The sequence below is a fragment of the Curcuma longa genome, chromosome 17 (assembly GCF_044706935.1).
Source record: "Curcuma longa cultivar G26 ecotype Majalengka, Jawa Barat chromosome 17, ITB_CL_G26_1.1, whole genome shotgun sequence".
Lineage (NCBI taxonomy): Eukaryota > Viridiplantae > Streptophyta > Magnoliopsida > Zingiberales > Zingiberaceae > Curcuma > Curcuma longa.
This window is the reverse complement of record NC_133877.1, coordinates 9,481,751-9,508,803: the sequence shown is the minus strand read 5'-3', so window position 1 is coordinate 9,508,803 and position 27,053 is coordinate 9,481,751. Positions and strand designations below refer to the sequence as shown.

The 27,053-nt window shown below is 35.5% G+C and overlaps 1 protein-coding gene across 3 annotated transcripts in view; it reads right to left on the bottom strand.

Annotated features, from left to right (window-relative positions):
- LOC141848491 (DExH-box ATP-dependent RNA helicase DExH14) overlaps nucleotides 1–27,053 on the bottom strand; it is a 67,644-nt gene that overhangs the window by 27,492 nt on the left and 13,099 nt on the right. For all 3 annotated transcript variants that reach the window (XR_012603524.1, XM_074736522.1, XM_074736523.1), the window contains exons 8-33: nucleotides 25,590–25,706; nucleotides 25,420–25,479; nucleotides 25,178–25,249; nucleotides 24,989–25,105; nucleotides 24,748–24,909; nucleotides 18,476–18,541; nucleotides 18,227–18,379; nucleotides 18,064–18,147; nucleotides 15,323–15,397; nucleotides 15,118–15,249; nucleotides 14,980–15,045; nucleotides 12,470–12,535; nucleotides 12,255–12,377; nucleotides 9,049–9,198; nucleotides 8,454–8,666; nucleotides 8,219–8,374; nucleotides 7,910–8,134; nucleotides 7,732–7,833; nucleotides 7,565–7,645; nucleotides 7,401–7,481; nucleotides 1,229–1,432; nucleotides 1,032–1,148; nucleotides 829–951; nucleotides 534–623; nucleotides 345–470; nucleotides 209–271 (exon numbers count right to left, since the gene is read on the bottom strand). Coding sequence is in view for 2 of the 3 variants with exons in the window: in XM_074736522.1 (XP_074592623.1) it covers nucleotides 209–271; nucleotides 345–470; nucleotides 534–623; nucleotides 829–951; nucleotides 1,032–1,148; nucleotides 1,229–1,432; nucleotides 7,401–7,481; nucleotides 7,565–7,645; nucleotides 7,732–7,833; nucleotides 7,910–8,134; nucleotides 8,219–8,374; nucleotides 8,454–8,666; nucleotides 9,049–9,198; nucleotides 12,255–12,377; nucleotides 12,470–12,535; nucleotides 14,980–15,045; nucleotides 15,118–15,249; nucleotides 15,323–15,397; nucleotides 18,064–18,147; nucleotides 18,227–18,379; nucleotides 18,476–18,541; nucleotides 24,748–24,909; nucleotides 24,989–25,105; nucleotides 25,178–25,249; nucleotides 25,420–25,479; nucleotides 25,590–25,706 (3,024 nt within the window). In the remaining variant the exon portion in view is untranslated. The remainder of the gene's footprint in view (nucleotides 1–208; nucleotides 272–344; nucleotides 471–533; nucleotides 624–828; nucleotides 952–1,031; nucleotides 1,149–1,228; nucleotides 1,433–7,400; nucleotides 7,482–7,564; nucleotides 7,646–7,731; nucleotides 7,834–7,909; nucleotides 8,135–8,218; nucleotides 8,375–8,453; nucleotides 8,667–9,048; nucleotides 9,199–12,254; nucleotides 12,378–12,469; nucleotides 12,536–14,979; nucleotides 15,046–15,117; nucleotides 15,250–15,322; nucleotides 15,398–18,063; nucleotides 18,148–18,226; nucleotides 18,380–18,475; nucleotides 18,542–24,747; nucleotides 24,910–24,988; nucleotides 25,106–25,177; nucleotides 25,250–25,419; nucleotides 25,480–25,589; nucleotides 25,707–27,053) is intronic.

Below are 27,053 nucleotides of genomic sequence, written 5' to 3'. Positions count from 1 at the left end.
AGATATTAGAATCTAGATGAGCCTAAAATCATGCACTGCTCTGGTGCAACTACAATGTATTCCTTTTAGATTGATAATATAACAGATTTATTTGTATTAAGACAGAAACTTGAAAAATAGGAACGCTACAAATTGCAAATGAAATAATGCATTGAAGCAAAATGAAATGGTAATTGTGCACCAATGGGATGATTGTTTCAATAAGTACCTCAAGAATTGGTCCTCGATCAGCTCCAAGGAGATGTATCTCATCCAAAATCATCAGCCCGACCTATTAGTTAGCTAAAGGTCTAAGTAGCAAGATTAAACAGGATGACAAAGTAGCACTGGATAAAAGTAAATACCTTCATCACATAGCTGCGGTTTTTCCAGCTACGACTGATACCATCCCATTTTTCAGGAGTAGATATAATAATATCAGCTGACAATAATGCCATAAGATCAGGAGTAAAGTCGCCAGTCATCTCAACCTAAAATAGAATCATTATAGCACTCAAAATTATAAGAATTGAACAACCCAAAAAATACAATACCATTTTCTTCCCAAGTGGAGAAACAAGACGCCTTTTCCAGTCATTCATTCTTTCTCGAACAATTGCTTTGAGAGGAGCTATGTAAACTACCTAGGGTATAAAAGTATTCAAAAATGATTCTGAGTCAAGTAAAAAACAAGTCACAGATGATTATTCACACAGGCATACAAAGTGTAACAGAAAAATAAGCCATAAAACATGCAGATGGGTACAAACTATGTTTCCATCAAGCCAGATAAAAAAGATGGAACATAAATTAAGTTTGAGTCTTTTCTGCAATTGGAATGTAGTGAACCTTCATATCTGGTTGAGTGTCAAATAGATGCAACATAGCTAACTCTGCTGATATTGTCTTTCCACTGCCTGTTGGAGCTCCCAAAAGTACATTGTTATCCAAGTGATATAGGATATGAAAAGCCTGAAATATTACAGAATATTAGTATCATAGAGCAACTAGAGAACAAAGAGTAATAAAACACAATGGTTGAGAAATAGAACCTGTGTTTGTATAGGATTGAAGTGAGAAAATTTATAGAGATTTTTGTAAGTCTTGTTGCCAAGTGAACCAACAGGAAGAGGTTTCAGATCAAGAAGTTCTGTGTGTGATATTTGAGTCTACAAGTGACAACCTTTACAGTATCACTAATAACCCACGACTAGTTCTTAGCGAATGTGAGTAATTTCATAACTCATACCTCTGGCAATGTGAGATTGTGGAAGGACACAGTATAGAGTGATTCAGCATGCAACCAAGAATCAGAAACAGCACGTATGTAGTACTGTGGAGGATGTGGTTCAAATATTGGAACAGTAAATGAAATCTTCTGTGGTTCAGGCCTTGCCATTCGTTTAGTCAATGTGAAAAGCTCTGAATGGTAAATGTGATCATTCTCTGAATCCTGATAATAAAATGGAAAGTTAATTTGCTTCTGGGTTGTATATGATTGTTACTATAATGGTTATACATGTGCGTATAAATTTTTAAAAGCAAAAAAAGGGAGAATGCTGACTTATTAAACACATTTAAAAATGAACAAAAACAATTGCCTACAATATTAACAGGGGCTCAACATCGGAACATGCTAAATTGTAACTAAATATATTTTGTTAAATATTACAATAATAGAGTAGATAAAGTTGTTTGATGTAAGCCACTAACTGTTTGTAACATTGTTAAGTTACAAATGTGAAGTTGGATAGGACATGTCATAATAATAGTTCAAATGCTATGCCAAAATCTCCAGGACATCATTGAGGTTCTACAGCTATGTGACATCAAACCATTAGCACTTGTGGTTAGGACAATTGATATCATTATTAGACACATATCAGATTGTTCATCTTTTTACGGAAGACCACAGAAAAGGAAGCAAAATGTGTAGTTTAACATTACAAACTTTAAAAAACTGGAGCCATTAACTCCAAATGGAAGGGCATGTTAAGAGTCTTGGACTTGCTTTGTTCGCACCTGAGAATGAACGCTCTGGACCAAACTGGTTAAGATGTTCTTCTAGGGTCCCTTGATAAGAAGGACATCAATTGGAGGTCATTTTGCTATGAACAGACTTGTCCAACTCCATTTGATGCTCAGACTGATCTTGTGGAAGTTCTAGGTGAGGGTCGAGGTAACATTCCTTCTCTTCATTGTCTATTTCCTTCATTCTCTTCTCTTCTTCCCTTTGCTAAATAATGTGGCTGATCGCTTTGGTGCATCCTTTGTTTTGGTTTAGATGGTGTTGGAACCAGTGTAAGGATTGTGGTTTATGGCTATGTCAAATGGGAATAACAAGTTGCTGTGGTGTATGCTATTAGTGGTTTTATCTTCACTCTTCCGTGAGGTAACCCTCACCTACTATTTCTTTTTTTTTTCAGATTTTTATCTTGTTTAAATCTTCTAAAGAGTGACCTCATCAATCAGAATTTGTGGAAGACTGATTTGGATAGTTGTTTGGGAATGATTTGAATTAATCAGTTCAGTTCTATTTGCTGCTAAATTGGTTATATTTGTCTGCCTAAGATAGGATTTTTCAACTCATTTCCTTCAAAATCATGATACACTGATAAAATTGAATTTAATGACCGATCTGTTAAAGAACTGACATTGATATAAAATCAGGGTTAACTGAAATTATATTTGCTAATCAGGGGCTAAATCAAATCAATTTTCAGGTGGTTTGGACATTAATTGGTTTTGTTAGGGGAGTAATGTGGTCCTTATAGGAACAGTTCGAATAGGGTATAAATTGGTTCTAAGTAGGGTATAAATTGGTTGAGTTTGGGTTAAACCAAAGTTGGACAAGGTTAATTTCATCGAGTTCATGGGAGCATGAGATCTCTCCTCCCCCCAACGCCAAACATCCCTCTAGTTATCTTCTCTTACATTTGATATTTCTCCCTCACTCCTCACATGAGCCCTCCTCTCATCTTCTCAGCAACCTCTGGCTTTTGTCTTCCATGGTAATTGGGATCGGATAGCAAGGGAGAAGCATCCAGTACTTCTCCTGAGCAGCAGCCTTGGTGGAGTTTTCCCTCCTTGGATGTGATTCAATCAGCTTGATAGAAGCTCTCTTCCATAATTGAAGAGGCCAATCCATATCCGGTATCCCATTTTCCTTGTGGTAAGTTTCTTTAGTTAGTTTTTGCCTTGTTCTGTTAGGGCTCTAGTAAGTGGTTAAATGTTCATGATGGTGTAGGTTATTTGTTCAGGATGGTGTATAAATGGCTTTCTTATGGGAAGAACCTTGCGGTCTTAAGAAGGTTTTCCTTATGGTCAAGGCTAATAGGTGGTAATTGAGAATTCTACTTCAAGATCGGCTTCTCTTGCTTGTCTTCCCTTAAAAGACACTGTGCATGATTAGTACTTGATAAATAATCTAAATTACAGCTAATATATTTTATTATATTGCTTTATCCTATTAAGTTAAATCTCAGTTGACAAGTTCTGTAGTGCAATACGAACTATTTATAAAATGGTTCATAATGCATTGATAAATTTTAGTGAAACCAAAATGATGGATGATTGTGGTTAGTTCCTGTTAATTTGTCCAAAGTTGGAATCAAGTGGAACAAAGTATAAGTGGACTAAAACTAAGCAACAAAAAAGTTTATATCATGGCGATGATTATTAAAAAGAAATAAAACTGGAAAGCTAACACTACTAGTAAAACTTCATAATCTTGAGTGTCAGCAAAGCATGTCAGGTGGAGCTATAGCCTCTTTGCTTGCAGGTGGGTCATCAGCCCATTTATTCATTATCTATTGTAGCTTCAACCAAATGCTCCAGGTGGAGCTTCGTCCTATTTGCACCCAGGTGGGGTTTCAGACTTTATATTATATTGATGGGGCTTCGGCTCATGTATCAGATCTAGTATTCACACTATTGGTAGTATTGAAAGCAGAGTTCACCTGATTATGATACAACCATTGATGACATAAAAGTTGCTAAGATGTTGATAATCTTAAATATGATAAAAGGAAGTTAAAATTTCTCTTGTTGAATTTTGTCGATTTTAATGATGAGAATTAGAAAAAAAATACAAACTTGCTAAGCTATTTGAATTATTTTTTACCACGCACATCTATTGTAAACTTGACTGTGCACATTTGTGTTCACCTATTATTTTCTTTGGCCTACAAACTTGCAGGGAGAGACAAGACCTTGAAGTGTTACTGAGGCTTGTTAGTTTGGTTGGAGTGTTTCCTTGGTTGTATTTTGACAGAAAGGTTCACAGGGGTATTGAAAATGTGTTTAAGATATGGTTTATTGATTAATAAGAGCTTAGTTTTTTATTTATAGGAATGTGTTCTTAGATAATTTTTGTTTTAGAAAATATACTTCATTGGCATGGTTTTGCATAGAAGTATTAGAATTGTGCTGTGTTCTAGAGAGGCAAGGAATTTAATAAAATTACCTTGTTTTGAGTATGTATGCATCTGTTCTATAATGTATTCTTTATAGCACTGATACATTTTATGGAATAAAATAGGGTGCTACACAAAATTTTTTCCCAAGCAACAGTCGGATTGTAATTTGGAAATTATCAAGGGTAAGGTTGCCTTGCATGCAGACAGGAGCCAGTCGTGAGAAGATAAGTTGAATCTGTTCTTAAGTTGCCCCTAGTTTCCAAAAAGGCTATTATAGGTCAAAACATAGTGTAATTCATGAGCTATGCATGAGCTGAGAGTATGATTTTCAGCTGGTTTAACCCTGTAACATGAAATGATTATTATCATGATGTATGCAGGGGTTAGTTCTAAGTAATATACAGATAATTAGGCAGATGGTGTTAAATGAAAGAGCTGAAGAAGTAAAAAATCATGATATATCACCAACAAGGTTAAATTCTAAAGAGAGGTAAGAGTTAGTGTGGTAGTAAAAGGTTGATTAAATGACAATGTTGGAATCCAGTTTAAGATAATGAATGGTAGGTGGATCTTTCACCTAATCGTTGTCTGTGACAAGAGCCTTTGTTCAGTTAGAGTTCCCACTATAAGAAATTGGTAGGATCTTTCACCTAATTGTTGCCTGTGACAAGAGCCTTTGTTCAGTTAGAGTTCCCACTATAAGAAATTGGTAGAGTCAAGGTATAACTAAATCTTCGAAAAAGGGTTGGTGCTTGGGTGGTTAACAACTTAAAATCCCTTCAAATAATTATAACATGATACTATGTTGTTCCTTTGTTGCTTGTCTTGATTCATTCTACCACTCGGAATCCATTATAATTTCCCTGCTCATGATACATCTTGTTCATATGCATGATTTAGTTGTTAGAAATGAGATCAAATGTGTACTATTTTTGGTAGATTTACCATACGGTGAAATTTACATACTAAAATTGTTGTGCTTGTTGTAATGTTGATCCTGTTGTCTTACATTATAACATAAAAATATTGATGATTGACCTGATCATATGATATAGGTGAAGGAAGTTAGGGGTTCGAGATTGGAGATTTAGTTGTGTCATGAAGATGAGGGGGTTTGGCCAATCAATATAATTGTCAACACATTAAACTCTGGTATTCCAAAAAAGTATTTATTTTGATTAGACAGCCTAGTAATCAGGTGTAGGATATTGGACGTAACATGACGAAACCTACACAGTTCTTTGGTAGTCAAACATGTTTTTAAGCTGAAAAGTAGTATGTTCCTTATCTGATCAGTGGCACAAGTGTGTAGCAAAATCCTACTTGTCTAGATGCAGTAATGTTTGAATAGATATGGCTATAGCATGTCTACATTTAATGGAATAACAATGTGCACTCATAAAAGACATAGATTTTGTTCAATTTCTTCTATCTGTATTATTTGAATCTTCCTAACTTCTACAACCTACTAGCATTTTCAATGCTCATCCCATTTTCCCTACAGATTAATAGGCATAAAGCTGGCTCATAGAGGAGGTTGGTGTTATAGTTGGCTTGAAAGAATCACTCAACCTACTAGATTTCTTATTTCTCAATTTTATTTCTGCCATTCTCATTTCCATATTGCTTTCTTTACAGGTGTTAGCAAGAAAACCAATAGTTCCATACAAGTAGACATTCTTCGAGTTTCTCTTAATGTTATTCTTCAGAGGTCAGATAGAGGTGTAAAAAGGGTTCTTGAGATATAAATTTTGTTTGATAGGATATAAGTATTGTTCTGTTATGTTTTCTTGATAATACCAAATTAAAAGGTATGTTTTCTCTAACCCCTATTTACTTGGGAGGACGGAAATAAAAATTGAGGAAAGTTTTGTGTGGAAAGTTTTCCAATGTTTATTTCGTGAAAAAGGATGGATTGCTATCTTTCCATTGTTTACTTGTTATAAAATAATGGATAGACGGATTTAAGAAACTATCAGCGGAACATTTTTGAGATTTTTTTTTATCCGCCCACGACTTTCTCTCCTCCCTCGTCTCGTTCTCTCAAGGGTCGCCTAGTCAAATCTCTCTTGGGCGGCTACGAGCAGTTGCGGACAGCCCTGCGCAGCTGCTTCCCATGGCGACGGGCAACCCTATGCCGCCGCCTCACGCGGCCGCGAGCATCCCTGTGCAACCGCCTCACATGGTCAGGAGTCGTAGGCGGCCGTGCTTCTCAAGTGGCCACAGGCGGCCTTGCGTGGCTGCCTCATGCAATTGGGCTGCACGACCGCCTCGCAAAACCACAAGCCGTAGGCGGCCTTACGTGGCCACCTTGCCTAGCCACAAGTCGCGAACATCCCTACACAGCCGCGAGCCGTGGATGGCCTTGTGCGACTACGAGCCATAGATGGCTTTGCGCGGCCGCAAGCCACGGACAAACGGCCCTGCACGGCCTCAAGATGTTGGTGGCCCTATGCAGCCTCACACAATCACGATCCACGAGAAGCTTCACTCACGGTAGCGACCGACCTTGCTGCGGTCACCAACAACTTCACTTTCGGCCGCAAGTTTATCCCTTTCTGTCCTCGTTTCCTTTCCTTTTTTTCCCCTCTTCCTTTTCCCTTGGGATTTTTCTTTTCCCTTCTTTTTCTTTTCTATTCCTTTCCCTAGAGATTTTTTCCATCATAAATTCCTTGCCTTCCTGAATCCATACCTCAAAGTGAATAGAGCATAAATGTTTAAATTTATATTTGGTTATTATGTTCAATAGTGTTAAAATAGTTCAAAATTTGTGCAGCATGGTATGTGTTTCAAGATTTTGATGAAATCTTTAAATTGTAAGTTGTTATATATCTAGCTGTGTCCTTCCGCTACATGAAAATGATCCCCTAAATCATGACAAAAGCAACTAATACTGAAAAAAAAATTAGTACAACAATCAAGCCTTTATCACTAAGTGAGGTCGGTTATATGGATCGTCCTAAATTCACTTGTTTGAGTAAATTGTATAACTGATATATGCACCTCAACAAGAATCCACCAGCGTTGGGAAGTACCATGAAACCGATCCTTCCAATTAAATTCTGGAGTTATAAGAAGATCAACCTGGAGATACGAAATAACAGGATAATAGTGTTATACTTCTAGCAAGTGTAGGCAGCAGAACAGGTTACAGAAATAAATTTTACCTTCAAAACAGTTCTGGTAATTGGACTAACCGTAGCAGATAAGTTAATATTTGGAAAGTAACTCAGGTATTGCTTGACCAACTACAACAGAAAAAGAAATGCAATGTATGCTAAACTTGATATCAAATGAAGAGCATCAGCATGAACAAATTTCACTAACAATGAACCTTTCCTCCAGGAGCATAGCGTATCAAAGCACTTATATCTTTCTCTTCCATCTCAAATAGATGGTCCAAATCTGTGCCTCTTTCTTCAAGTTTTTTCAGAACCTAAAAAAGCAGGACTCATGATACTTCCAACTTAGTTAATATCATATGAGATATTTAAAAGGATCATCAAACTAACTGCTGCTGTGAGGTCTCGGTCAAACTGTCTAAGAGGATGCTGATGAGGCCAAATTCGCAGATCAACAGCCTTGCAATATTGCAACATTAAAGCAGACATTTCACACCAGCCTCTGCGCAAACAAATCTCAAATAGAGCACGCATAATACGGGCCAAGCTTGCACTAATATATGCAGCATCTGAAATAAGAGAGAAGCTCTCAATTGAACCACGTGAAATGTACACCTACAGAATGCCAGCATTGTGACTTAAAAAGAAGGCTTCGGCTCACTTGTAAAAGAATCAAGTAATCACACCAAAGGTAGGCACCTGAATAAGGATTGCAATTTTTCCATGCTTGTCTGTTGGTCCACCTTTAACTTCTAATGGACATAACATTTTAAGCAAATTTTCCAGCTCATCCTGCTCTTCCTCTCTAACAACAATGTTCTCAAACTCAGAAGAATGAGCAACCATGTTAATCACCTGCAAAGAAATGTGAAGGTTAAATTAGAAAGACGAAAAATTCAGATAAAGAAAAGATCCCAACATGAAATTGTCATACTTCACTGTCACTCATGTGCCGCCGAAGCATCTCATTGTAAGTTTCGACACTAGAGTACTGAAGATAAAAGTGGCTGGCTATACGGCCAAGCTCTGTGCAGTAGAAATTGCCACTTTTCTCATCAAAACGCATCATTTTTGCCTTGTCCAGAGCACGTGCAGCATCGATTATAAGAGATCTTTGCTTGGAAACTAAGGATGGATCAGCAATCACCTACAAAAGAGAAAGCGTTATATCAATAAAGATAAAATAAAAGGACCATGAGAAACTGATGCTGCAACATCATAAATTGTCTCTTGAGACCTATTTTGCATAAACTAGGATCAAGAGTTAACTTGTTACTTGGCCTTGAATATTTTGTTAATAGGATTATTATCTTATTTCTTTTTTATATTCTTTATTTTTATAAACAACTGTTGATTACTTCAGTTTTTTATGTGATTTTCTAATTCCTTTCTCTCCCCCTCCTCTCCTCTCCTATTAATCACTAAAGTAAACAAGCAATAAAACTTTGCATTATTTAGAAAAGAAGCCATTGTAAAGGATATACAAGAAACAGTTAGAAATCTACTAAGAAGATCAATATATTTAATACCTCATCCCATGGTATTCCATACACCAGAGGGTTAGTCTTCATTCTTATAAACAAATATGTGTAACCAAGCCAAGCACAAGCCTCTTTGATGTTTGTGACAGTCCCTAACACCACCTCAGCATTCAAGTTATCTTTCATTGAGTTAATAAACTGCAAAAGAGAACCAACAAAGTTCATGCTAAAAACACACATTACCAATAAGTATGTGGTAGCTAAAACAAGAAACTGATAACATGAGATAGTTCAGAAGAAACAATAATATACCCTTGTTACACGTAGTCAATTAATAGATAATTATATTATGACATCTATATTTTAATTCCATTAAATATCTAAGAGCAAATTGGGATATCCCTAGTTTCAATCGCTAATTTTAAAAATATATAACCAGTCTGTAGCAAACACTATGTAGTTGGTGAGGTTAAACTAATGATCAATTCCATTCATACTAGGCATTTGTTAGCTAATTAATAGCAACAGGCAGAATTCACATACTGCTAAGAATATGGAGTGATTTCAAAAGGTGAATTTCGATTATGTAGCAATACTCTCCATATTTGCAAGTTGGTTTCACTTTTATTTTTAGAACTAACAGAGTATGATCCAATTACATCATCAATACAACAGCAACCCTAGTGAATCCATTAACCAATTGCCACAGATTGCACTTGCAACCAGCTGCCATGACTGGCCACAACAGTGGGACAAGAATGCATCCCCGCTAACTACAAGGCATCACTCCTCAAGACAGTGCATGTTCGGACCGGTGCGAGTTAGAGGGGCGAGAATAGCTTCAATTTGCGTCTTTCGCATTCGTGTGCTTGTCTACAAAAGGTTAACACAGCGGAAACAAAAACAACCAATACAAATGAAATAGAAGCACAAAGACAAACCGATTTACTTGGTTCACAACCTTAGGTTGCTACATCCAAGGTCTAGTCCTAGCAAACTACACCACTAATCTTATCCTTCTCATATACCTTCCGGAGGTGGAGAAATCTCTTACAACCTGTTTCTTGCAACAAATACAAGCAATACAAAAATATAAATACAAATGAAGAGTAAAACAACTTTGCAAGCGAAATCTTTACTTTGGATGTTTTCTCGTTATTTTGAATTGCCTCTGAATGGTGGAAAATACAGTAACACTTCATCTCCAAACCCTCAAGAACTGACAGCTTCAAATATCCTCAAAACCCTCTTTTATAGAATCCTTGTCGGACTGATTTCCGCCTATAAGTCGACTGCCAACTTCCATCAATCGACTGCCCCGTCAAATCCGACTGTTGCGCCTACAAAACGACTCTTTCCAACTTAGTTTGACCACCATCAGTCAACTGCTAAACCTTATCAATCAACTGATAGGTAACCAGTCAAGTTTCCAATAGATTTGTGAACCTTCTGTTCGCTGATATAGCGTCATCAGTCGATTGTTTAAACTCATCAATCGACTGATAGGCAACTATTCGAGTTTCCAATCAATTTGTGAACCTTCTGTTCATTGCTATAGTGTCATCAATCGATTGTTTAAAATCATCAATCGACTAATAGGTAATCAGTCGAGTTTCCAGTCGATTTCTGAATCTTCTGTTAGCTATAACAGTGTCATCGGTCGATTGCTCAAATCATCAATCGATTGATAGCGGCTAATACTGTAGCAAAAATACTATAGTAGAAACCTTAAATTCTAACATTGTTGCAAACCATAAAATTACTATAGCAACCCCAAAGTACTGTAGCAACCTGGCTACTATAGCAAATCCCTAAAAAAACCCTCAAACCTTAAATTTGGGATTTAGAGTCCATCAGTCGATCGATACACCCTATCAATCGACTGATACTCCTGTTTCAGCCTTACCAAGGTTGAATTCTAATTTTACTTGATATCCGATTGACCTCAACCTATTAGGACTTCCTTTGCTCAACATATGATCAATCCTTAGTCTGGACTACACTAGCATCCGGTCACCCTTAATCTACCATGACTTCTCCTATGTCAAACATTCGATCTTTCTTGGCCTATTTGGACTTCCACACTCACCTAATATCTAGTCCTCCCCGATCTTTTAGGACTTTCATCTACATGTCAAATGCTCGATCTTCTATAATCCACTTGGACTTTATCTCATGCCAAATGTCCGATCAAGCTTGACCAACTTAGACTTCGCTTCTCATATCAAGTGGTTGGTCCTTCATAACCCACTTAGACTTCACTTCTCATGCCAAGTGTCTAGTCCTCCATAACTCACTTGGACTTTCTTTCGCATGTCAAGTGTTTGATCACCCATTGACCCACTTGGACTTCTCCACCGTCAAGTATTCTATCAACCTTAACCTACTTGACATCTCACTCAATCAACTAACAGATTGATCAAACATCTAAACCTAATTCGAGTCAACTCAAGCTTGATCAACCTTGACCAGAGGTCGATTGCACTAACAATGCCCACCATAGTCAATGTTGATGGCAATTGATGATGCAGGTTGCCTTCCAATACTTTCTTTTATCCATCAGAAACATCTTATCTCGAATCTTTTTTAGAGTTTTGTAGGTTTATTTTTTCTCATTCCATCTCACTTATTTTGCTCAACCAAGCTGAGAAAGGAAGATCAATAGCCCATGATAATAGCTACTAAAGAAAATGAAGAACATTTGATTTCTCATATTGTTTTGAATTTTAGATTGGTAAGCATAACCAATTCCCCTCAATGATTCAATTCATGTTCAAAGGTAAGACAACTTCAGTCTTTTCCATCTTATTGAGACTAAAATTAGTTTTTCAAATTTTCTGGTTGAATTTGTTGATAGCTGAAACGCACTTTAGGAAATCTGCACAAGAGGTGTTTGTCCTAATCATGGAAGCTGCACTGATAATCCTTGAAACTGAGGTAATTTATTGCAATGATTCTACTAGTAAAAAAATTGCATTTCTTATTAATTGATGATACATAAAACACAGCTAAGATTTCACTTCTCTATTTCTTATTGTACTAATTTTAAAAATCTTTAGATTTTCAAGCCTGGAAATCATGACTACAACTTATTTTGCATACTAAAACTCTTCTATACTTATTTTTTATTTGTATATATATTATTTATTATTTAATATTAACATATTTTCACAATGCGAGGGTGACAGAATAGTTCTAATAAAAAGAAGTGGGCAGAGAACAAAAAAACAAATTAGAGCAAATGAGGAATTCACCTGACTTTCTATAGGTAGTTGACTAGTAAGCAACCTCAAATAATATGCCAATTTGTCATGAGTTGTAAGTATAATGCCTTCACCGCTCTTGTCAAACTGTGGTCTCCCAGCGCGACCAAAGATCTAGCATAACATGCAGTGGAATATATTGAAAAATTCAGATCAACAAAATATCTTGAAGGATTGGTTTAATGTGAAACTGCAGTAAATATTACCTGCATGACATCAAGCATACCCAAGTCTCGCCATCCACCAGCCTTAGGGTCATAAAGTTGTGTGCCCTGCAGTGAGACCAATTCAAAACACTGACAGATTCTAAAAACATGCATTGAGGACCAATGTTAAGTATTGAATTTTATTAAAAAAATAAATTAAAATTTTCTAGAATTTTGAATCAACAAAATAAGCGAACGGAATTGTAAAATCAGAACTTGGTTGTCGAATTGTTTTTGAATTAGGTTTGATAAAATCCAATGGCTAAGCGAGGAGATTAAGATTATGTGGGTTTAAACCAGATTTGATTTGGGTTTGATTTGGCCAAATCATAAACAAACCAAATTTTAAATGGGTTAAATCAATCCAATCAGTTTTAAATGAATTAAAGAATTTTAAGAAAACTTTTTTTTTCTCTCCTCTCTCTCTTTTTCTCTTCCACACATGCTGGCGGTCGCCACCTCTTCTTCTTTCCACGCGCCAACTCTTCCTTTCCTCCTTATCTTCTTCTCTTTATATTTTTCCAGCGCCTGCAGCCCTAATCCTTATTTCCTCTTCTTTTCTTCCAGCAGAAACTGCAGCTCCCTCTTCTCCAAAAATCCAGCAAAGGCTGGTTTCCTCTTCTTTTCTTCCAGCAGAAAAACTGCAGCTCCCTCTTCTCCAAAATTTCAGCAAGGGCTGGTTCAAGCCACCAACTGTAATCCTTAACTTTCTCATTACATCTCTTATGTTTCCTAACTCCATTGTATTCAACTTTTTTTGGCATATTGGATTCTACCAGTATTCCCCAAAATATCTCAGAGGTGAATGGACTATAATGAATGAGATTATAATATCAGACTCTTCATGGTTGCAAATAAGTGTTTACTATCAAAACTTCCCCTAACGGCTCCATTGACAAACTTAAAGCATAATTAGTGCCAAAAGGATATACAAAGACATAGAGAGTTGTGTGTATAGATACATTCTATGATGTGACTAAGATTGCCTTAGTTTGTCTTTTTTCATATATTGGCAGATATATCTAAATGGCCTATATTCCAACTAGAATCAAGAATGTTTTCCAGTAAACATTTTGAATGACATTTTAGCTAGCTTTCCTCTCAATGAATTTTCTGATTAAGGACAAGGATATTTGTCAAATTTGGGGAAAAAAGGGGCTTATTTGGGCATTTTTTGCAAAGAAGACCTTGGCGAGGTAGTAATGAAAAATAAACATCTCTTGGGAATTTGCCCAATAATTTATCCATTAACAAAATAATATATATAAATATATAAAGAACAGTAAAATGACTTTGTGTTTAGATAGAGCTACCTAAAATTCGGTAGAACATTAAAGAGAAATATGTTTGTGCACAAAACTATATGCAATAATATCAAAAATTACTCAGACTTGACATTTTCCCTTCTCATACATGTGGCAATACAACATGTATGTGTATGACAAATGAGCCCGACAAACCAAACTCATCTATTTCCTCAAGTAGAAATGGTGCAGTGGAAAAAATGAAGCAGGAAAGGAAAACAACCTCAATGTAGTAGGAGGAAAGGAACGAGCAGGAGGAGAAGAAAAAGGACAGGAAGAGGAAGGGAATGAAACAGAGATTAAGGAGCTAGAAGGGAAAAACTGGAAGAAGAAGAAACAGAAGGGAAGAAAAGAGGAAGAACTGGAGGATGAGACTTACCTTTCTTTTGTGCAACAAAGAAGCGGCCTAACACTGCTCTGTCTTGACAAGCAAGAAGTAGTGAGGTCACGTCATAAAGACAATGTGATGTTGTGGAGAAGAGGAAGACAAGATGCCAAAACAGGAAGTTATGATTTTAAGATTGAGAGGAAGAGATGAAAAAAAAGTTGAAGAAAAAAAATAGTATGAATTAAGGGACCAATAAAAGCTCACTCCATAATCCACAAAAAAGAACAATCTACAGAGGGAAATGAGCAAATGGGTTTAGCTTGCAAATGCTGGAAAAAAGATTTATTGTCGTTCCAAAAGTCCCTGTTTGTATTAATTCCTCACTTCATATGACTCTAATCTGTATAAAATTTGGATGTTTTTCTACTAAGCCTTCGTGTCCCCACATTGAGGAAAAACAATCAGATGTTTGAGATCTAGATCCATTTCCATGTTGACTACTTGTACCTAAGTTCGAGTTACATAATCGGGAAAAGCTAAGTCTGAAGGTCAAATTAAAAAAAATATATATATATATATATATGAGGATTGTCAGAATAATTTTGAGTTCAAGTAACAAGCAAATCCACCTATATCTGGAATAGATCTCCAACCTGCTAGTCCTTTTTCTTTAACAAATAGGCAAAAGGACAACCAAGTATAAAGATTTATTTTGACAAGTTTTTCAGTATGTATAAGTGGAGAAACATAGACTTGTGCATGGTAGATCAGTTCAATTATCTTTTTACTCAAGTGTTCAGTTCCATTTTCATAAGGCAAACACATGATTGTTTGGAAGTTTTCATTTCCAAATGCATGATAATCTGATAGCCACTAACCTTGATTATAACTGTATGTGCTGGTAAATTCACTCCCCATGCCAAAGTTGCAGTACACACAAGGACCTGAAGTACAAAAGTTAGCATGCATAGTTCAATTTTAACCAAAGACTATAATTAATTGTGAGCTGTACTTACTTTAAGTAATCCATCAGAAAATAGACGTTCTGTGAGAGCTCTATCAGAACGAAGCATTCCAGCATGGTGAATTCCAAAACCAGATTCAAATAATTCAACAAGTTCCCGGTTTCTGGATTTACTTACCTCTTTCTAATGCAAGAAAATCCAATCAATAATCAGAGTAGCACTATCAATTAATCTATGTATATATATGAAATTTTACCTTGATCAAAGCAAATTGAGGATGTGTATCATTCCTAAATAACTCCAGGTCACCAGAATTTAGTGCTAACTCATTCTGCATTACACAGCACGGTCGAAAAGAAATAAACCAAGGACATCACCAAGTCATTGCAGGTTTAAACAATTAAGTCTAGTAAAAATATTCTTGTTTTTTGCACAATAACAATATTATTCTCAAGAGTTCCTTATAGAGTTGTTAGAAAAGGAAAAGGTATAGAAGCAGTTGAGCACCACAGTGAATAGAGAGATCAGATGATTGCAGCTGTATACAAAATTTTTAATATTGTATACAAACAGATGAATACATAAGAAATTTAATATGAGAGAAAAGTTTAAAATCCGAAAAAGTACGGCCAACTACCTGTCCCTCTCTCTCCATAGTACTCTTCTCCCAAATTCATCTTTGGTTCCTTCTCTCCTCTCCTTCCTTCTCTCTTCTCTCCCTCAGTCTCCCTTATCTCTCAGTCTCTCTTTATTTTTGCTGAGCTATGCCAATCTAGTGTTGATGCAGTTTCTGCCACAGCACTGATCCAGTTTGAAACCATCTCACGTGTCAGTCTGTGAGTGGAATGGTAAATTCTACTTGTGCTGATAGTAACGGCTCAGCACTTCAACCACTGGAATTGACATAAACTTTATCATACTCAATCAATAGCCCAATTACTTAAGCTCAAGTCATTAATAATTCCCTCATTCAAGTCAATAGCATTTGTTCTTAGCCCAAAACTCTACATGGGAGACAAAACTAGGATGGCATTGGACAATTGTAAGAGAGATGTCGAGTAATTAGTCGACACATGCTTTGGACAAATTGTAAGGCATATTGCATTGGGCCAATAATAATAACTAACAATAGTTACAACAATACAAAGAAAGTGTCAAAACCAACAAGATGAAATCCAGTCTCAATTACAATTATCAATAATTGCTTCAACAAAGTGAAATACACCAGAGGTGAGAGCACCAAATGAAAGATTCATGATTCATCTCATTAGAGTTATTCCAATGAAAATGGACTGACAAAAGAGAGAAGACCAATTTTTAGACTAAATTTGCATAATGATGGACGAGGGATGTTAGAAAATCCTTTCAAGTTATGTTTAGGAGGATAGTAGAGACTATAGCTGTCAATTATCAAAAAATCAATTTATATAGTCTTATGCAAAGATGACACATGCAACAAACGTAGTATGTATTATGCCAACCAACCACTTTATTATATAACGATTTAAATTATATTCCGTATCAGCCTACACAAATGAAACTTCTTGTTATGCTGGTCCACCAGCATGCAAGGCAAGCTTGAGACAACAAAACCCTACCAAGCAACACCTTGAAATGATGGTGACTTCTTTGCGAGACTCTTGAGATAAAGGCAAAGCTTCTACATCGCAACAATGCTTTTGCGAGCCTTCCAGCAACAATAGTTTAGCTTGAGGTCCACAGCGATTTTGTTAAATGTTAGCAAAGAAATCATGAGTTCTTGAGACTTCCAGTAAATGTCGTAACTTTCCAAGATGTAGGTGACCACAAGGTTTAAAATACCAGCCGTGCCGGAATTTCGGTCCGGAGGCACATGACAGTTTCGGTACCATATCGTACCGTGTCAGTATAGTTTCGGTATTTTTAAAATATAAAATATATTAATTAAAATAAAAAATTTAATCTAAATATTTAAAAATAAAAAATAAATTTTTTTTTTTGATAATTTATATATTTTAATAAAGCCTATTTAAATTATCCCGAATTATAACTTTGAACTATAGCTAGGAATTGATTATTAAAACTTAATTAAAACCCTAAGTTTTAAAAACAAAAAAAAAGAAAAAATCGCGCGCCGCGCGATCGGTGGCCCGCGCGGACCATTCCCCAGGCGGGGCCTCCGGCGGCTTTGTTGCCCCCGGGCAACCCCTAGATCGTTCCTCCGATTTCGTGTGCCGGTGCCGGTGCCGGTGCCGATGCAGCAAAGGAATAAAATTTTTCGTGAGTATCGGGCGATACGGCACGAGATTTCAATCCTTGGGTAACCACTCAACAACCACTCTGTAAGCTCTCAAGAGGCACATGACCATTCCCACTACCTTCGTCAACTTTGTTGCCCCCTGAAACAACCCCTAGATCTTCCTCCTTTTGGCCTTCGAAAAATGAGTGTTCTGCATGTATTCCTCCTTCACTCATCTCGTCTTCTGGTATTCAGCTTTGGCACACTTCAGGATTCGGCATGAGCAGCATGTCTCATGCACACACACACACACACACACACACACACACAAGGGGAGGGATGTTAAGAAGGCAAATCCCTTGAGCTGATTTTTGAAAGATCAGAAAATATAGATGTCATTGAGCCAATTTATGTTGGATTATGAAAAGTTGATGTGGGCAACAAATAGATGGATTATGTCAACCATTCAATTCATGAATAGAAAACATTGAAAAAAAATATTCCTATCTTTCCAAGTACAAGTCCTACATCAACATCATTTTGGAAAAATGAGAAACCAAAATGTGTCAAAATACTCTAGAGTAAACATTTGATTAGTAAAATTTTTAATATCCCTTTTTTTCTTTAATCGCATATAAAATCTCTTTCATTGTTCTACAATGCTATACTAAACCTGCTGATCACACACAACAATAAATTAGATATTCTAGGACAAAAAGGGCAATCACTAAAAAGTATTACAAATTGAAAATGTTTTTTTAAAAAAAATAATTCATTACCAAAGTTCTTGCAGTTTTCCCAGTGTCTTTACGTGAATGGACAAATACCATTGCTTGATGACCTTGCTTTATTGAATCCAAAACCTGCTACGAATAAGCCACAGTGAATGCCATGATAATATTATTAGTAAAGTTAATATCATTCTAAAAGTCCAAGGAAAACCTTTTCAAAACAAATCGAGTTAAATAAAGCATTCTTTTTGTAGAAATCTTTCTCAGTGATCCCAATGTATTGTTGAGCTAGGGGAACTGGACGATAGCTTGAATCAAAAAAGAACAGTCCACTGTCTGGATTAACGTGTAAAAATTGTGCAACCTAGTAATTGTACATCAAGATGTTATATAAGAAACAAGAGAGAAGATATATAAGTTGAGGATTCAATCATCCATATGGTGATATTGCAAAAAGTACCTCTAAGTAATTTGGTAAGGTGGCAGATAATCCCACAATTCTTATCATTGATTGTGTTGACTCAACCTGTCCAAAGTAGTAAATGTTTAACAATGATAACTGAATTGAGATACCTAATACAATTCAAACATAGATGTATAAATGAGATGCAAAGAATAAAAATATTACACAATATCAATTATTTAAACATGCCAACTACCATTGAACAAACAAGTTATATGAGTTAGCATCAGATAATTAAGGTGGCAATAGTTTCATTCAGGATTTTGATCGGAACAGTACTATTTTAGTCATTGATTTAAGTCTCTACCGTGCCGGTCAGCATAAATGAAATTTACTATTCCACCCACCAATCGGCAACAGCGCCATACCGGTACCATGACCTTAGGCTGTCACGACCTCGCACCGGCCTCGCAAGGTCGCAGAGGGTGCTGCAACCCTACGGCGGCCATCTGCGGGGCACGGAGAGTGTCGAGCCCCATGACAGCCCTCTATGGGGGCGCAGAGGGTGGCGAGACCCGCGGTGGCCCTCCACGAGGTCGCGACATAGTACCGCGGTAGTTTTAAAAAAAAAGCTAAAATGTTTCATTTTTTAAATAGGTATTTTTTTATTATAAATAAATTGTTAATTATAAAACTTATATTATTAATGATGGTTATAAAATATTAATAATTATTTTAACTTTTAAATAATTTTAAAATTTTATAAAATAATTTAAATTTTTTAATATATGTTGAAAATTGAATGTGAATTTAACAAAATATAATTCTTAAACATTTAGATTTAGTTTTGAATTTTGAGAATTACTTTTTTTTTAAATAATTTTTAAATTTATACTTTTTTGTAGTTGTTGTAAAAATTTAATAGGCAGTATCTTATAAGAAAATATTGAAATATGGACTCAACACCTGAAATATAATATCAATAGTTGGCATATATAATAATCAAATATTAATAAAATTAATTTTTAATTAATATACATTTATATTTAAAAATTAAAAAAGTATCAAAACCGTATTGCCACGGCATGATATGGTACCAAAATCATATCGTTCTGATCTACAACCGAAACTCCAACACAGCTCAAAATTTTAAATCTTGATTTCAATATATTCTAGTATTTTAACTTGGAGGGGAAGGGGGAAGGGGGAAGGGGGAAGGGGGAAGGAGATGAAGGGGGAAAAAACACACAATTATATCTCTACTTTGTGTCTCATTTGTCTAATTTTGACATTGTATTGTATAGATACAAGTTAAAATAAATAACACGCAGTGGTAGTATGTCAAGGATGTCAAATGTCAATGTAACACAATCCTCATCAACATGATTAACATAATGACATAAGATAAATTAATTGTGCCATGTGTCGAATAGTATCAAATTTCGGTAATTTCCAACCATCGTTTATGAAAACCAAAATTATATTCTATTCTTAAAAATTGGTCATTTCTCATTTTTTGTAAATAAAATTTTTACTTGTCTTGGGGGAACATCAAGCATCCTATGAATAGAAAAAACTCCGAAAAGAATTAAAGAAAATGATATTAAATTTTGTTTCAATTTTAAAAAATTCTTATTTGCAAAAAATGAATATTCAAGATCAAAAATTGTGAAACTATTTTCATAAACAAACACACCAAGTCTTACCAATGAAAACAAACAAGCTACAAATACAATAAGCAATGACAAGTGGGTCTTAATGTGCATTGTAAGTTTCCAGAATTCTTGATGAACAGGAATGAAAAATATAAACAGCATGAGTATTTGTAAGACAGACAGAATTAGACGTTCATCTCAAGTTCAAAAATGCAAAACAGAAGATACTGAGTTTATTGACTGCGGTAGCAGGAGTTTAGATATTAGTCTCCTTTCACTAGTACTAGATTTTGGATGTTATACACAATAGAGGATATGAGCAAAAAGGTTAAACCTCACCCAGCAATGTTATTATACAGATTGAACCTCTAGACACTGACCTCCGAATCCATCTCACCATAGGCCAAACAATTGTTGTTAACTCTATATACAGATTTCTAAGACCTACAATTCCTGTCTCAAGCTTTTGAGTACTTGTAAGGAAATATATACTTGTTAGGAAACATCAGGATAAACACAATATTACTACATGTTGAACTAAGCAATACAAAAAAGGGATTAATGCCATGTTTCCTTTGAAGGAAGAGGTTGGCAAGAAGGTAAAAATAAGGTTCAAAATATCAAGTTATGTCGGAGTTTCAGTCTTTGACTGGAATGATATGGCTTTAGAATTGTGCCTCCATGTTGATGCAAGGTACTAGAGACAGATTAGAGGTCAAAAGAGGAAGGAGATATTATTTGTACCAAGTGGCATTGAATTTCGATAATTTATAGGAACGACACGTTTCAATCATTTCAACCCCTAATTGGACTGAGATATACCAGTTTTGTGTCAGCACTAGAGACCATCATCGTTTCTTGTTTGAACCTAACCGTTGCAGAAATATAAGATGAAGATGATAATGAAGAAGTTTTAGCCAAATCTTGACCATAGAAGAGGAGAGGGGAGGAATACTTAATTCTTGCCTTGCAATACCAAATATGTTGTTGTTGTCAATTGCAGAAGCTTGCTCTGGTAATATCAAATCACTATAGAGTCGCACAAGCTTGCCTCGCGAGAAGCCAAAGCACTTTGGAGTCATGGAAGCTCACCTAGCATGGAGCCTCCTATTATCGGCAGTAAAGATTTTCTCAAAAGAAGCCTTGTGTCTACATTTTAAAGCGCGACTCTCGATTCATTCTACATGCCAATTAGAGCAAAGCGATAAATTTTGCCTAGTCGATTGGTACAAAATTGTTATTTTAAACATGTTTGCACCTACTCATGGTTTAAAATCTCGAGTCATATCGAAGTTTTGGTCTATGATCGAAACGATACGGTTTTGGTACTGTATCGTGCAGGTATTATTTTAGTTTTTTTTAAATATAAAATATATTAATTAATAAAAAAATTTAATCTAAATATTAAAAATATAAAAAATAAAATAATTTTAAATAAAAAGAAAAAAATACGAGATCACTAAGTCTCCATGTGGTAAATCAATAAATAAATAAAAATTTTATTATATATTTTTGAATTAAAATAAATCAAATATATATATATTAAATTAATAGGATAACTTTATTAGAATTGGATTAAGTTTATTTAGATTATCCTATTTATAGCTAGGAGTTGATTGAAATTATTAAACTTAAGTTTAATTATGCACCTAAGTTTTCTACTTGGTATAGCGCCCGCAAGCATCCCCACCACGACCCACGCACCCGCGAGCATCCCTGACATGACCCGTGGAGGTCGCGGTGGCCTCCATAACCCTGCGAAGGTCGCGGGCGTCTCCTCCTGGATCAGCAGAGGTCGCAGCGGCCTCCACGGCCCCGCGGTGACCCACGGTACTAATGTTGGACGATAGGTGGAACGGTAAATTTCGCCCGGCACGCAATGAAATTTTAAACCATGCACCTGATGGGAAACACTAGAAAACCCGTTCCGGTGAATTCTTGCAGAACAAAATTTTTTCCGAAAACGGATTTAAGTTGCCCTCATAGTCGATCAAACAAAATTTAATCGACGCATTTAGGTCATTGGGCTCTTGTGTTTAGTTTACAGGATCCAAAAGAGAAAAACAATTTATTAAATGTGGAAACAATAAATTGTACCTTTCTTCACGGGATGTCTAGAAGGAGTGGATGACCCCTAGATCTTCTGTTGTATATCCTCTCCTCTTCTCGAACGTTGTGTGGACAACGATCCTTCGAGATTATTCCACCAAAACTCTTCTCTCCGATGGCAATCAAGCAAGCTAGAACCTTTCCTTCTTCTTCTTCCTTCTCCTCCTACTTTCTCTTCTTGTTGCCGCCGGCCCTACCAAGGGTAAAATCCTTTGTTGGCCGGCCCTAGCAAGGAACTAGAAGAGAGAACCTAAGCCAAGAAAGGGAGGAAGCAAATAGAATCAAAAACCGAAGAAGAAGGGGAAGAGGAGGTTGGTGGCGGCAATAAGAAAGGGGAAGAAGCTCTCTTGGTGCCGCCGGCCCTAGGGGAGGAGGAACTTAATTTGTTGTGTTCTTTTGCCTCCCCTAAAACCCTCTTTATATAGATATGCCATCTAGGAAATTTAAGAAAAAGTCTAACAAATTTTTCAAGATTTTAATTAGAACAAATCTAATAAAATCTATGGATAAGATTTTTTATCTTTTTAATAAGTTTCCATTATATTAATTTTATTCTTATCTTTAACAAAATCTTTTAATTATATCTCGCTAATTTTTAACGAGATTCCATAATTAATATTTTGTTAATTTAATAAAATTAATTCACAAAATTTTATAATAAAATTTTGTGCGAGAAGAGACGAAATTTCTTAGCGAAAATTCTTATAAAAAATTTCTTTCTTATCAGAATTTTTCCCGGAAAAATTCTAAATAAAATTCCAGAAATTTTCTTTTATAAATAGAATTTTCTATCTGAAATTTCTCACAGAATTCTCCCAGAATTCTTCCGAGGGTCTTCGGGAGGTCTTCAAGAATTCTTCCGAAGGTCTCCGGGAGGTCTTCAAGAATTCTTCCGAAGGTCTCCAAGAATTCTTCCTGAGGTGGATTCGAGGATTTCCAGAGGCTACAGTAGGGACCTAGAGGAGGAATTGGTTTTGGTCTCCCGATGGGCTTAAGCTTCCCATGTTCTTCCTGAACACACAGCTTAAGTCCATCAATAATAACTCATTCCACTAGAGAGTTATTATTGCACTACCGCACCAATCCCATATTACAATATGGGCTCCTTCTTACTATAAGTACATTAATCTCCCTGTGTTTAAGATATCGTATGTCCGTTAATTAAATGAGTTACTGACAACTCGAATTTAATTAACTTCTAATCCAAGAGTAGTACCACTCAACCTTATTATCATGCGGACAAAGTCCACTTGCAGGGTTTACATGATAATCCTTATGAGCTCCTCAAGGGGACATCATCAACCTATATTTAGGACACAGATTCCTTCTATAATCAACAACACACCATGTACATAATACTACTTCCCAACTCATCGGGCCTTTTGATCTATCGCTCTAAATCTCACCCTTTGATGAATCAAAGAAGTACATACTAAGTACATGTGTTTGTTATTATATTGGGATTAAGAGCATGTACATCCATAGTAACAGAGGTTTAGTTCGATTATATAGTCAGTATAAATCGAACAATCCTCAGATGGTCCTGCTCAATACACACTTAGTGTACTAGTGTAATTTTATAGTCAAGACAGACTAAGACCAAATTACACTACAACCAGTCCAATGGTTTGTCCAATCCATCTTAGTTGTGAACACTGTTTATAATTTATAAGGAACTGATAACATGGTCTTCTGTGTGTGACTCCGCACACCATGTTTATCTACAATATAAATTAAGTGGACACTTGCATAAAATTAAATGCAAACATTGACCAAATGTGATTCTTATTTCAGAATGTTTATTTATATAGATAGTTAGGATTCTGGTATACATCCCAACAGCACCTACTCAAGCAAGTGCATTGTCTATGGATAAGTATCCAAGTACACTTTAAAATTTCAAACCATGACAGAGTTTTAGACTTTGACTAAACGATACTGATTAGGTGCCATGTCAGTGTTTTGACGTATGGTATCAATGGAGAATTGGAGGGGTAGGAGGAAGGAAATGAAAAATTAAATAAATAAGAGAACACAATTACACGTAAGTTCAAACTTTGTTTCTCCTCTAAAATGATACAATTTTAACATTGTATTATAGGGGCACAAGTTACCAAAAGATAATAAATATTATTTCAATTCATCTTAACACATTTTGTAGTAAGTTAAGAGGGTATTGAATGTCAATATGATACAAAACTCATCAACATAATTGACATAACACAAGATAATATCAAGTTTTGATAATTTACTGAAACAATTAGTTTTGACTGGGACACCTAGCACGATACATAATTTCAAACTATGCATATAACATGAAATAAATGAGATATGGCAAAATAGGACAATCCACTAGTAAACAGAACTACTATGAACTGGTTTATTAGCATTTAATACTTATAGAATATCATGTATCACATCCTAGATGAAGTAAAACCCATTGGAAAAGGAGAAAGTGTATAGACAAGGACAATCAATGTACTATGATATGTTAATTTTCAAATATGTAGAAAATGCATTAAAATGGTCATCTAACAAACAATTCATACATCACCAAAAACTTACCTGTCGAAGTGTTCGGGCAACTAGAGCTTCTATTACTGGACCTCTATCATCATTAAGCAGATGCACTTCATCAATGATTAAGAGTTTTACTAGCATCGACAATGACATGTCACTGCTTTTGCGTGTAATCACATCCCATTTTTCAGGTGTAGTCACTATCATCTAATATGATGCCATGTTAGATAGTGTGCCCATGCAAGACCTTCATGGATCAAGAAGAAGAGTCACCAAAAAAAGTTACCTGGGTCTGCTCAAGCTCATTTTTTGACAATTGCATGTCACCTGTAAGCTCCCTTACAGCCAGATTCAAAGGAGATAACCTGTGACTGAATGTGGTTGTCACCTCAGCAGCCAAAGCCTGTTAGAGTACTTTTGTAAGAACAGACTGAGACATGAAGAAAGATCTAGCTTGCCTGTAAGGGTAGAATACCTTCATTGGAGCAACATATACTATCTTGAACTCATCTTTGTGTAAAAAACCATCCCTGAAGTGTTGTTTGATCTGCAAGAAAAGTTAGTATTACTAAAGGACGAAATATTTTCTGGGGAAAAAGAACATTTATGATAAAGACAAATGAAAGAACATAGCAATTGTTAATAAATTTTCCCTTCATAAAAAGCTTAGCCTAGTCTAAAAAAGACCATTATCAGACAGATTCTACTGAAAATAACCTCGTGAAGAACAGATATCATAGCAATGTTCGTCTTTCCAGCACCAGTAGGTGCACAAACCTGTCAACAAGAGGGAAAAAAAATCTTATACACTCATTTAATCTTCCAAACAAGAAAATTGTGAAATTAACATAAAGGAGTACAGCAGAACAAGAGGAAATGCTAATAACCAGAATATTTTCATTGGTATTATAAGTTGTTTGATAAATATGGCTCTGGATGCGATTCAGGGATTTGTAGCCATGGAAAGCAGCTTGCGCAAAATCATCCAGTTCTTTGATTTCAATCTGAAGCATAAGAAGGTCATGGTCGCTGTTAGTTAAAATAAGGTAGTCAAATATGAAGAACAATAAATTGTCCATATACTTTGTTAATAATGGAGAATGTATATCAGTTTCGACAAGCTTTCCAGATTGCATGCAAATTACAAACCAAAAAAAAAAATGAAGTTCATGTTGAAGAAAAACTGGTTTGCAATAAGCATCCCTTCCTGTTATTCCTTCAATTAATAACAGATTTATATTTAGAGATTTGGTATTTTTCTATTGTTAGGAAGCTGATTAAGGCATACAGCCAAAGACAATATTGCCTGGGAATGATTCCTGAATTGCGTTGAATCTCATGAGATTGCCAACTAAGACACAGGCCATGTTCATGTTGCATTAGAATAACTTGAAAAAAAAGAAAGCAGTTATCCATTTTCTTCTGTGATGGATAAAAAGAAGGCAGATATTATCATATTAGTAATTCTGCTGGTATGGGATAGGTCAAATTTATTGAAAACGAAACTATAAAATGATGCTGATAAGTCAAACCTTATCCATGAGAAACAAATAGGAAATCATAAGTTATGTGAAATCAGCCAACTATTCCAAACTATGCTCACAACAGTATCAAGGGAAAGTTTTTCCTTTCTTAAAAGAATCTACAAAGAAGAGAAAAAAAGGGAATAGCTATGGAGGAATCCACCATCAAGAGAGAGAAATCCACCGTGCTCAAGAAACACCAAAAAATTCTTCTTCAAACAGAGCATAAGCTAATTATTCATTGAAATTATCATGATAAAAAAGATATACAATGAAACTTTATAGTAGGGCAAACTCAGAGAGCAAAAAAGGAGTAAATACTCACACCAAACTATGCCAATGCAACCCAAGTATCCATGTTACTAAAATAAAAATTCCTACATATAAAAACAAGCAGGACTACATTGTTTGAATATCTCTTATTCATCACAATATCTCTTTCCATATGTTTGATTATTATGAAATTAGCTAAAGCTATGTGAGGGGTTGATCTGACCGTCATATCGAACTCTATGATCATACCAATTGGCTAATCAAGTGGTAATAAGTTTCTAATGTTGGATGCTGCTAATAAAAACTAAAGTCATGTCAGTAGCTCCTATATCAAATTGCCAAATTCTCACAGTTATCCATCTAAAATTCTACATATAGGAGATTCATAGACAGGACCACATCACATATATGATGTATGGTTCATTTTCAAATGTGAGATAGGCGATCAAATTAGGCAGAATATATATTAAGACTTTTTATTATGGCAGCATAATTGTTAATTTAAGTATTTGTTTTGAAGTAATTAAAAACATTAAATGCATACTACATTGTCAC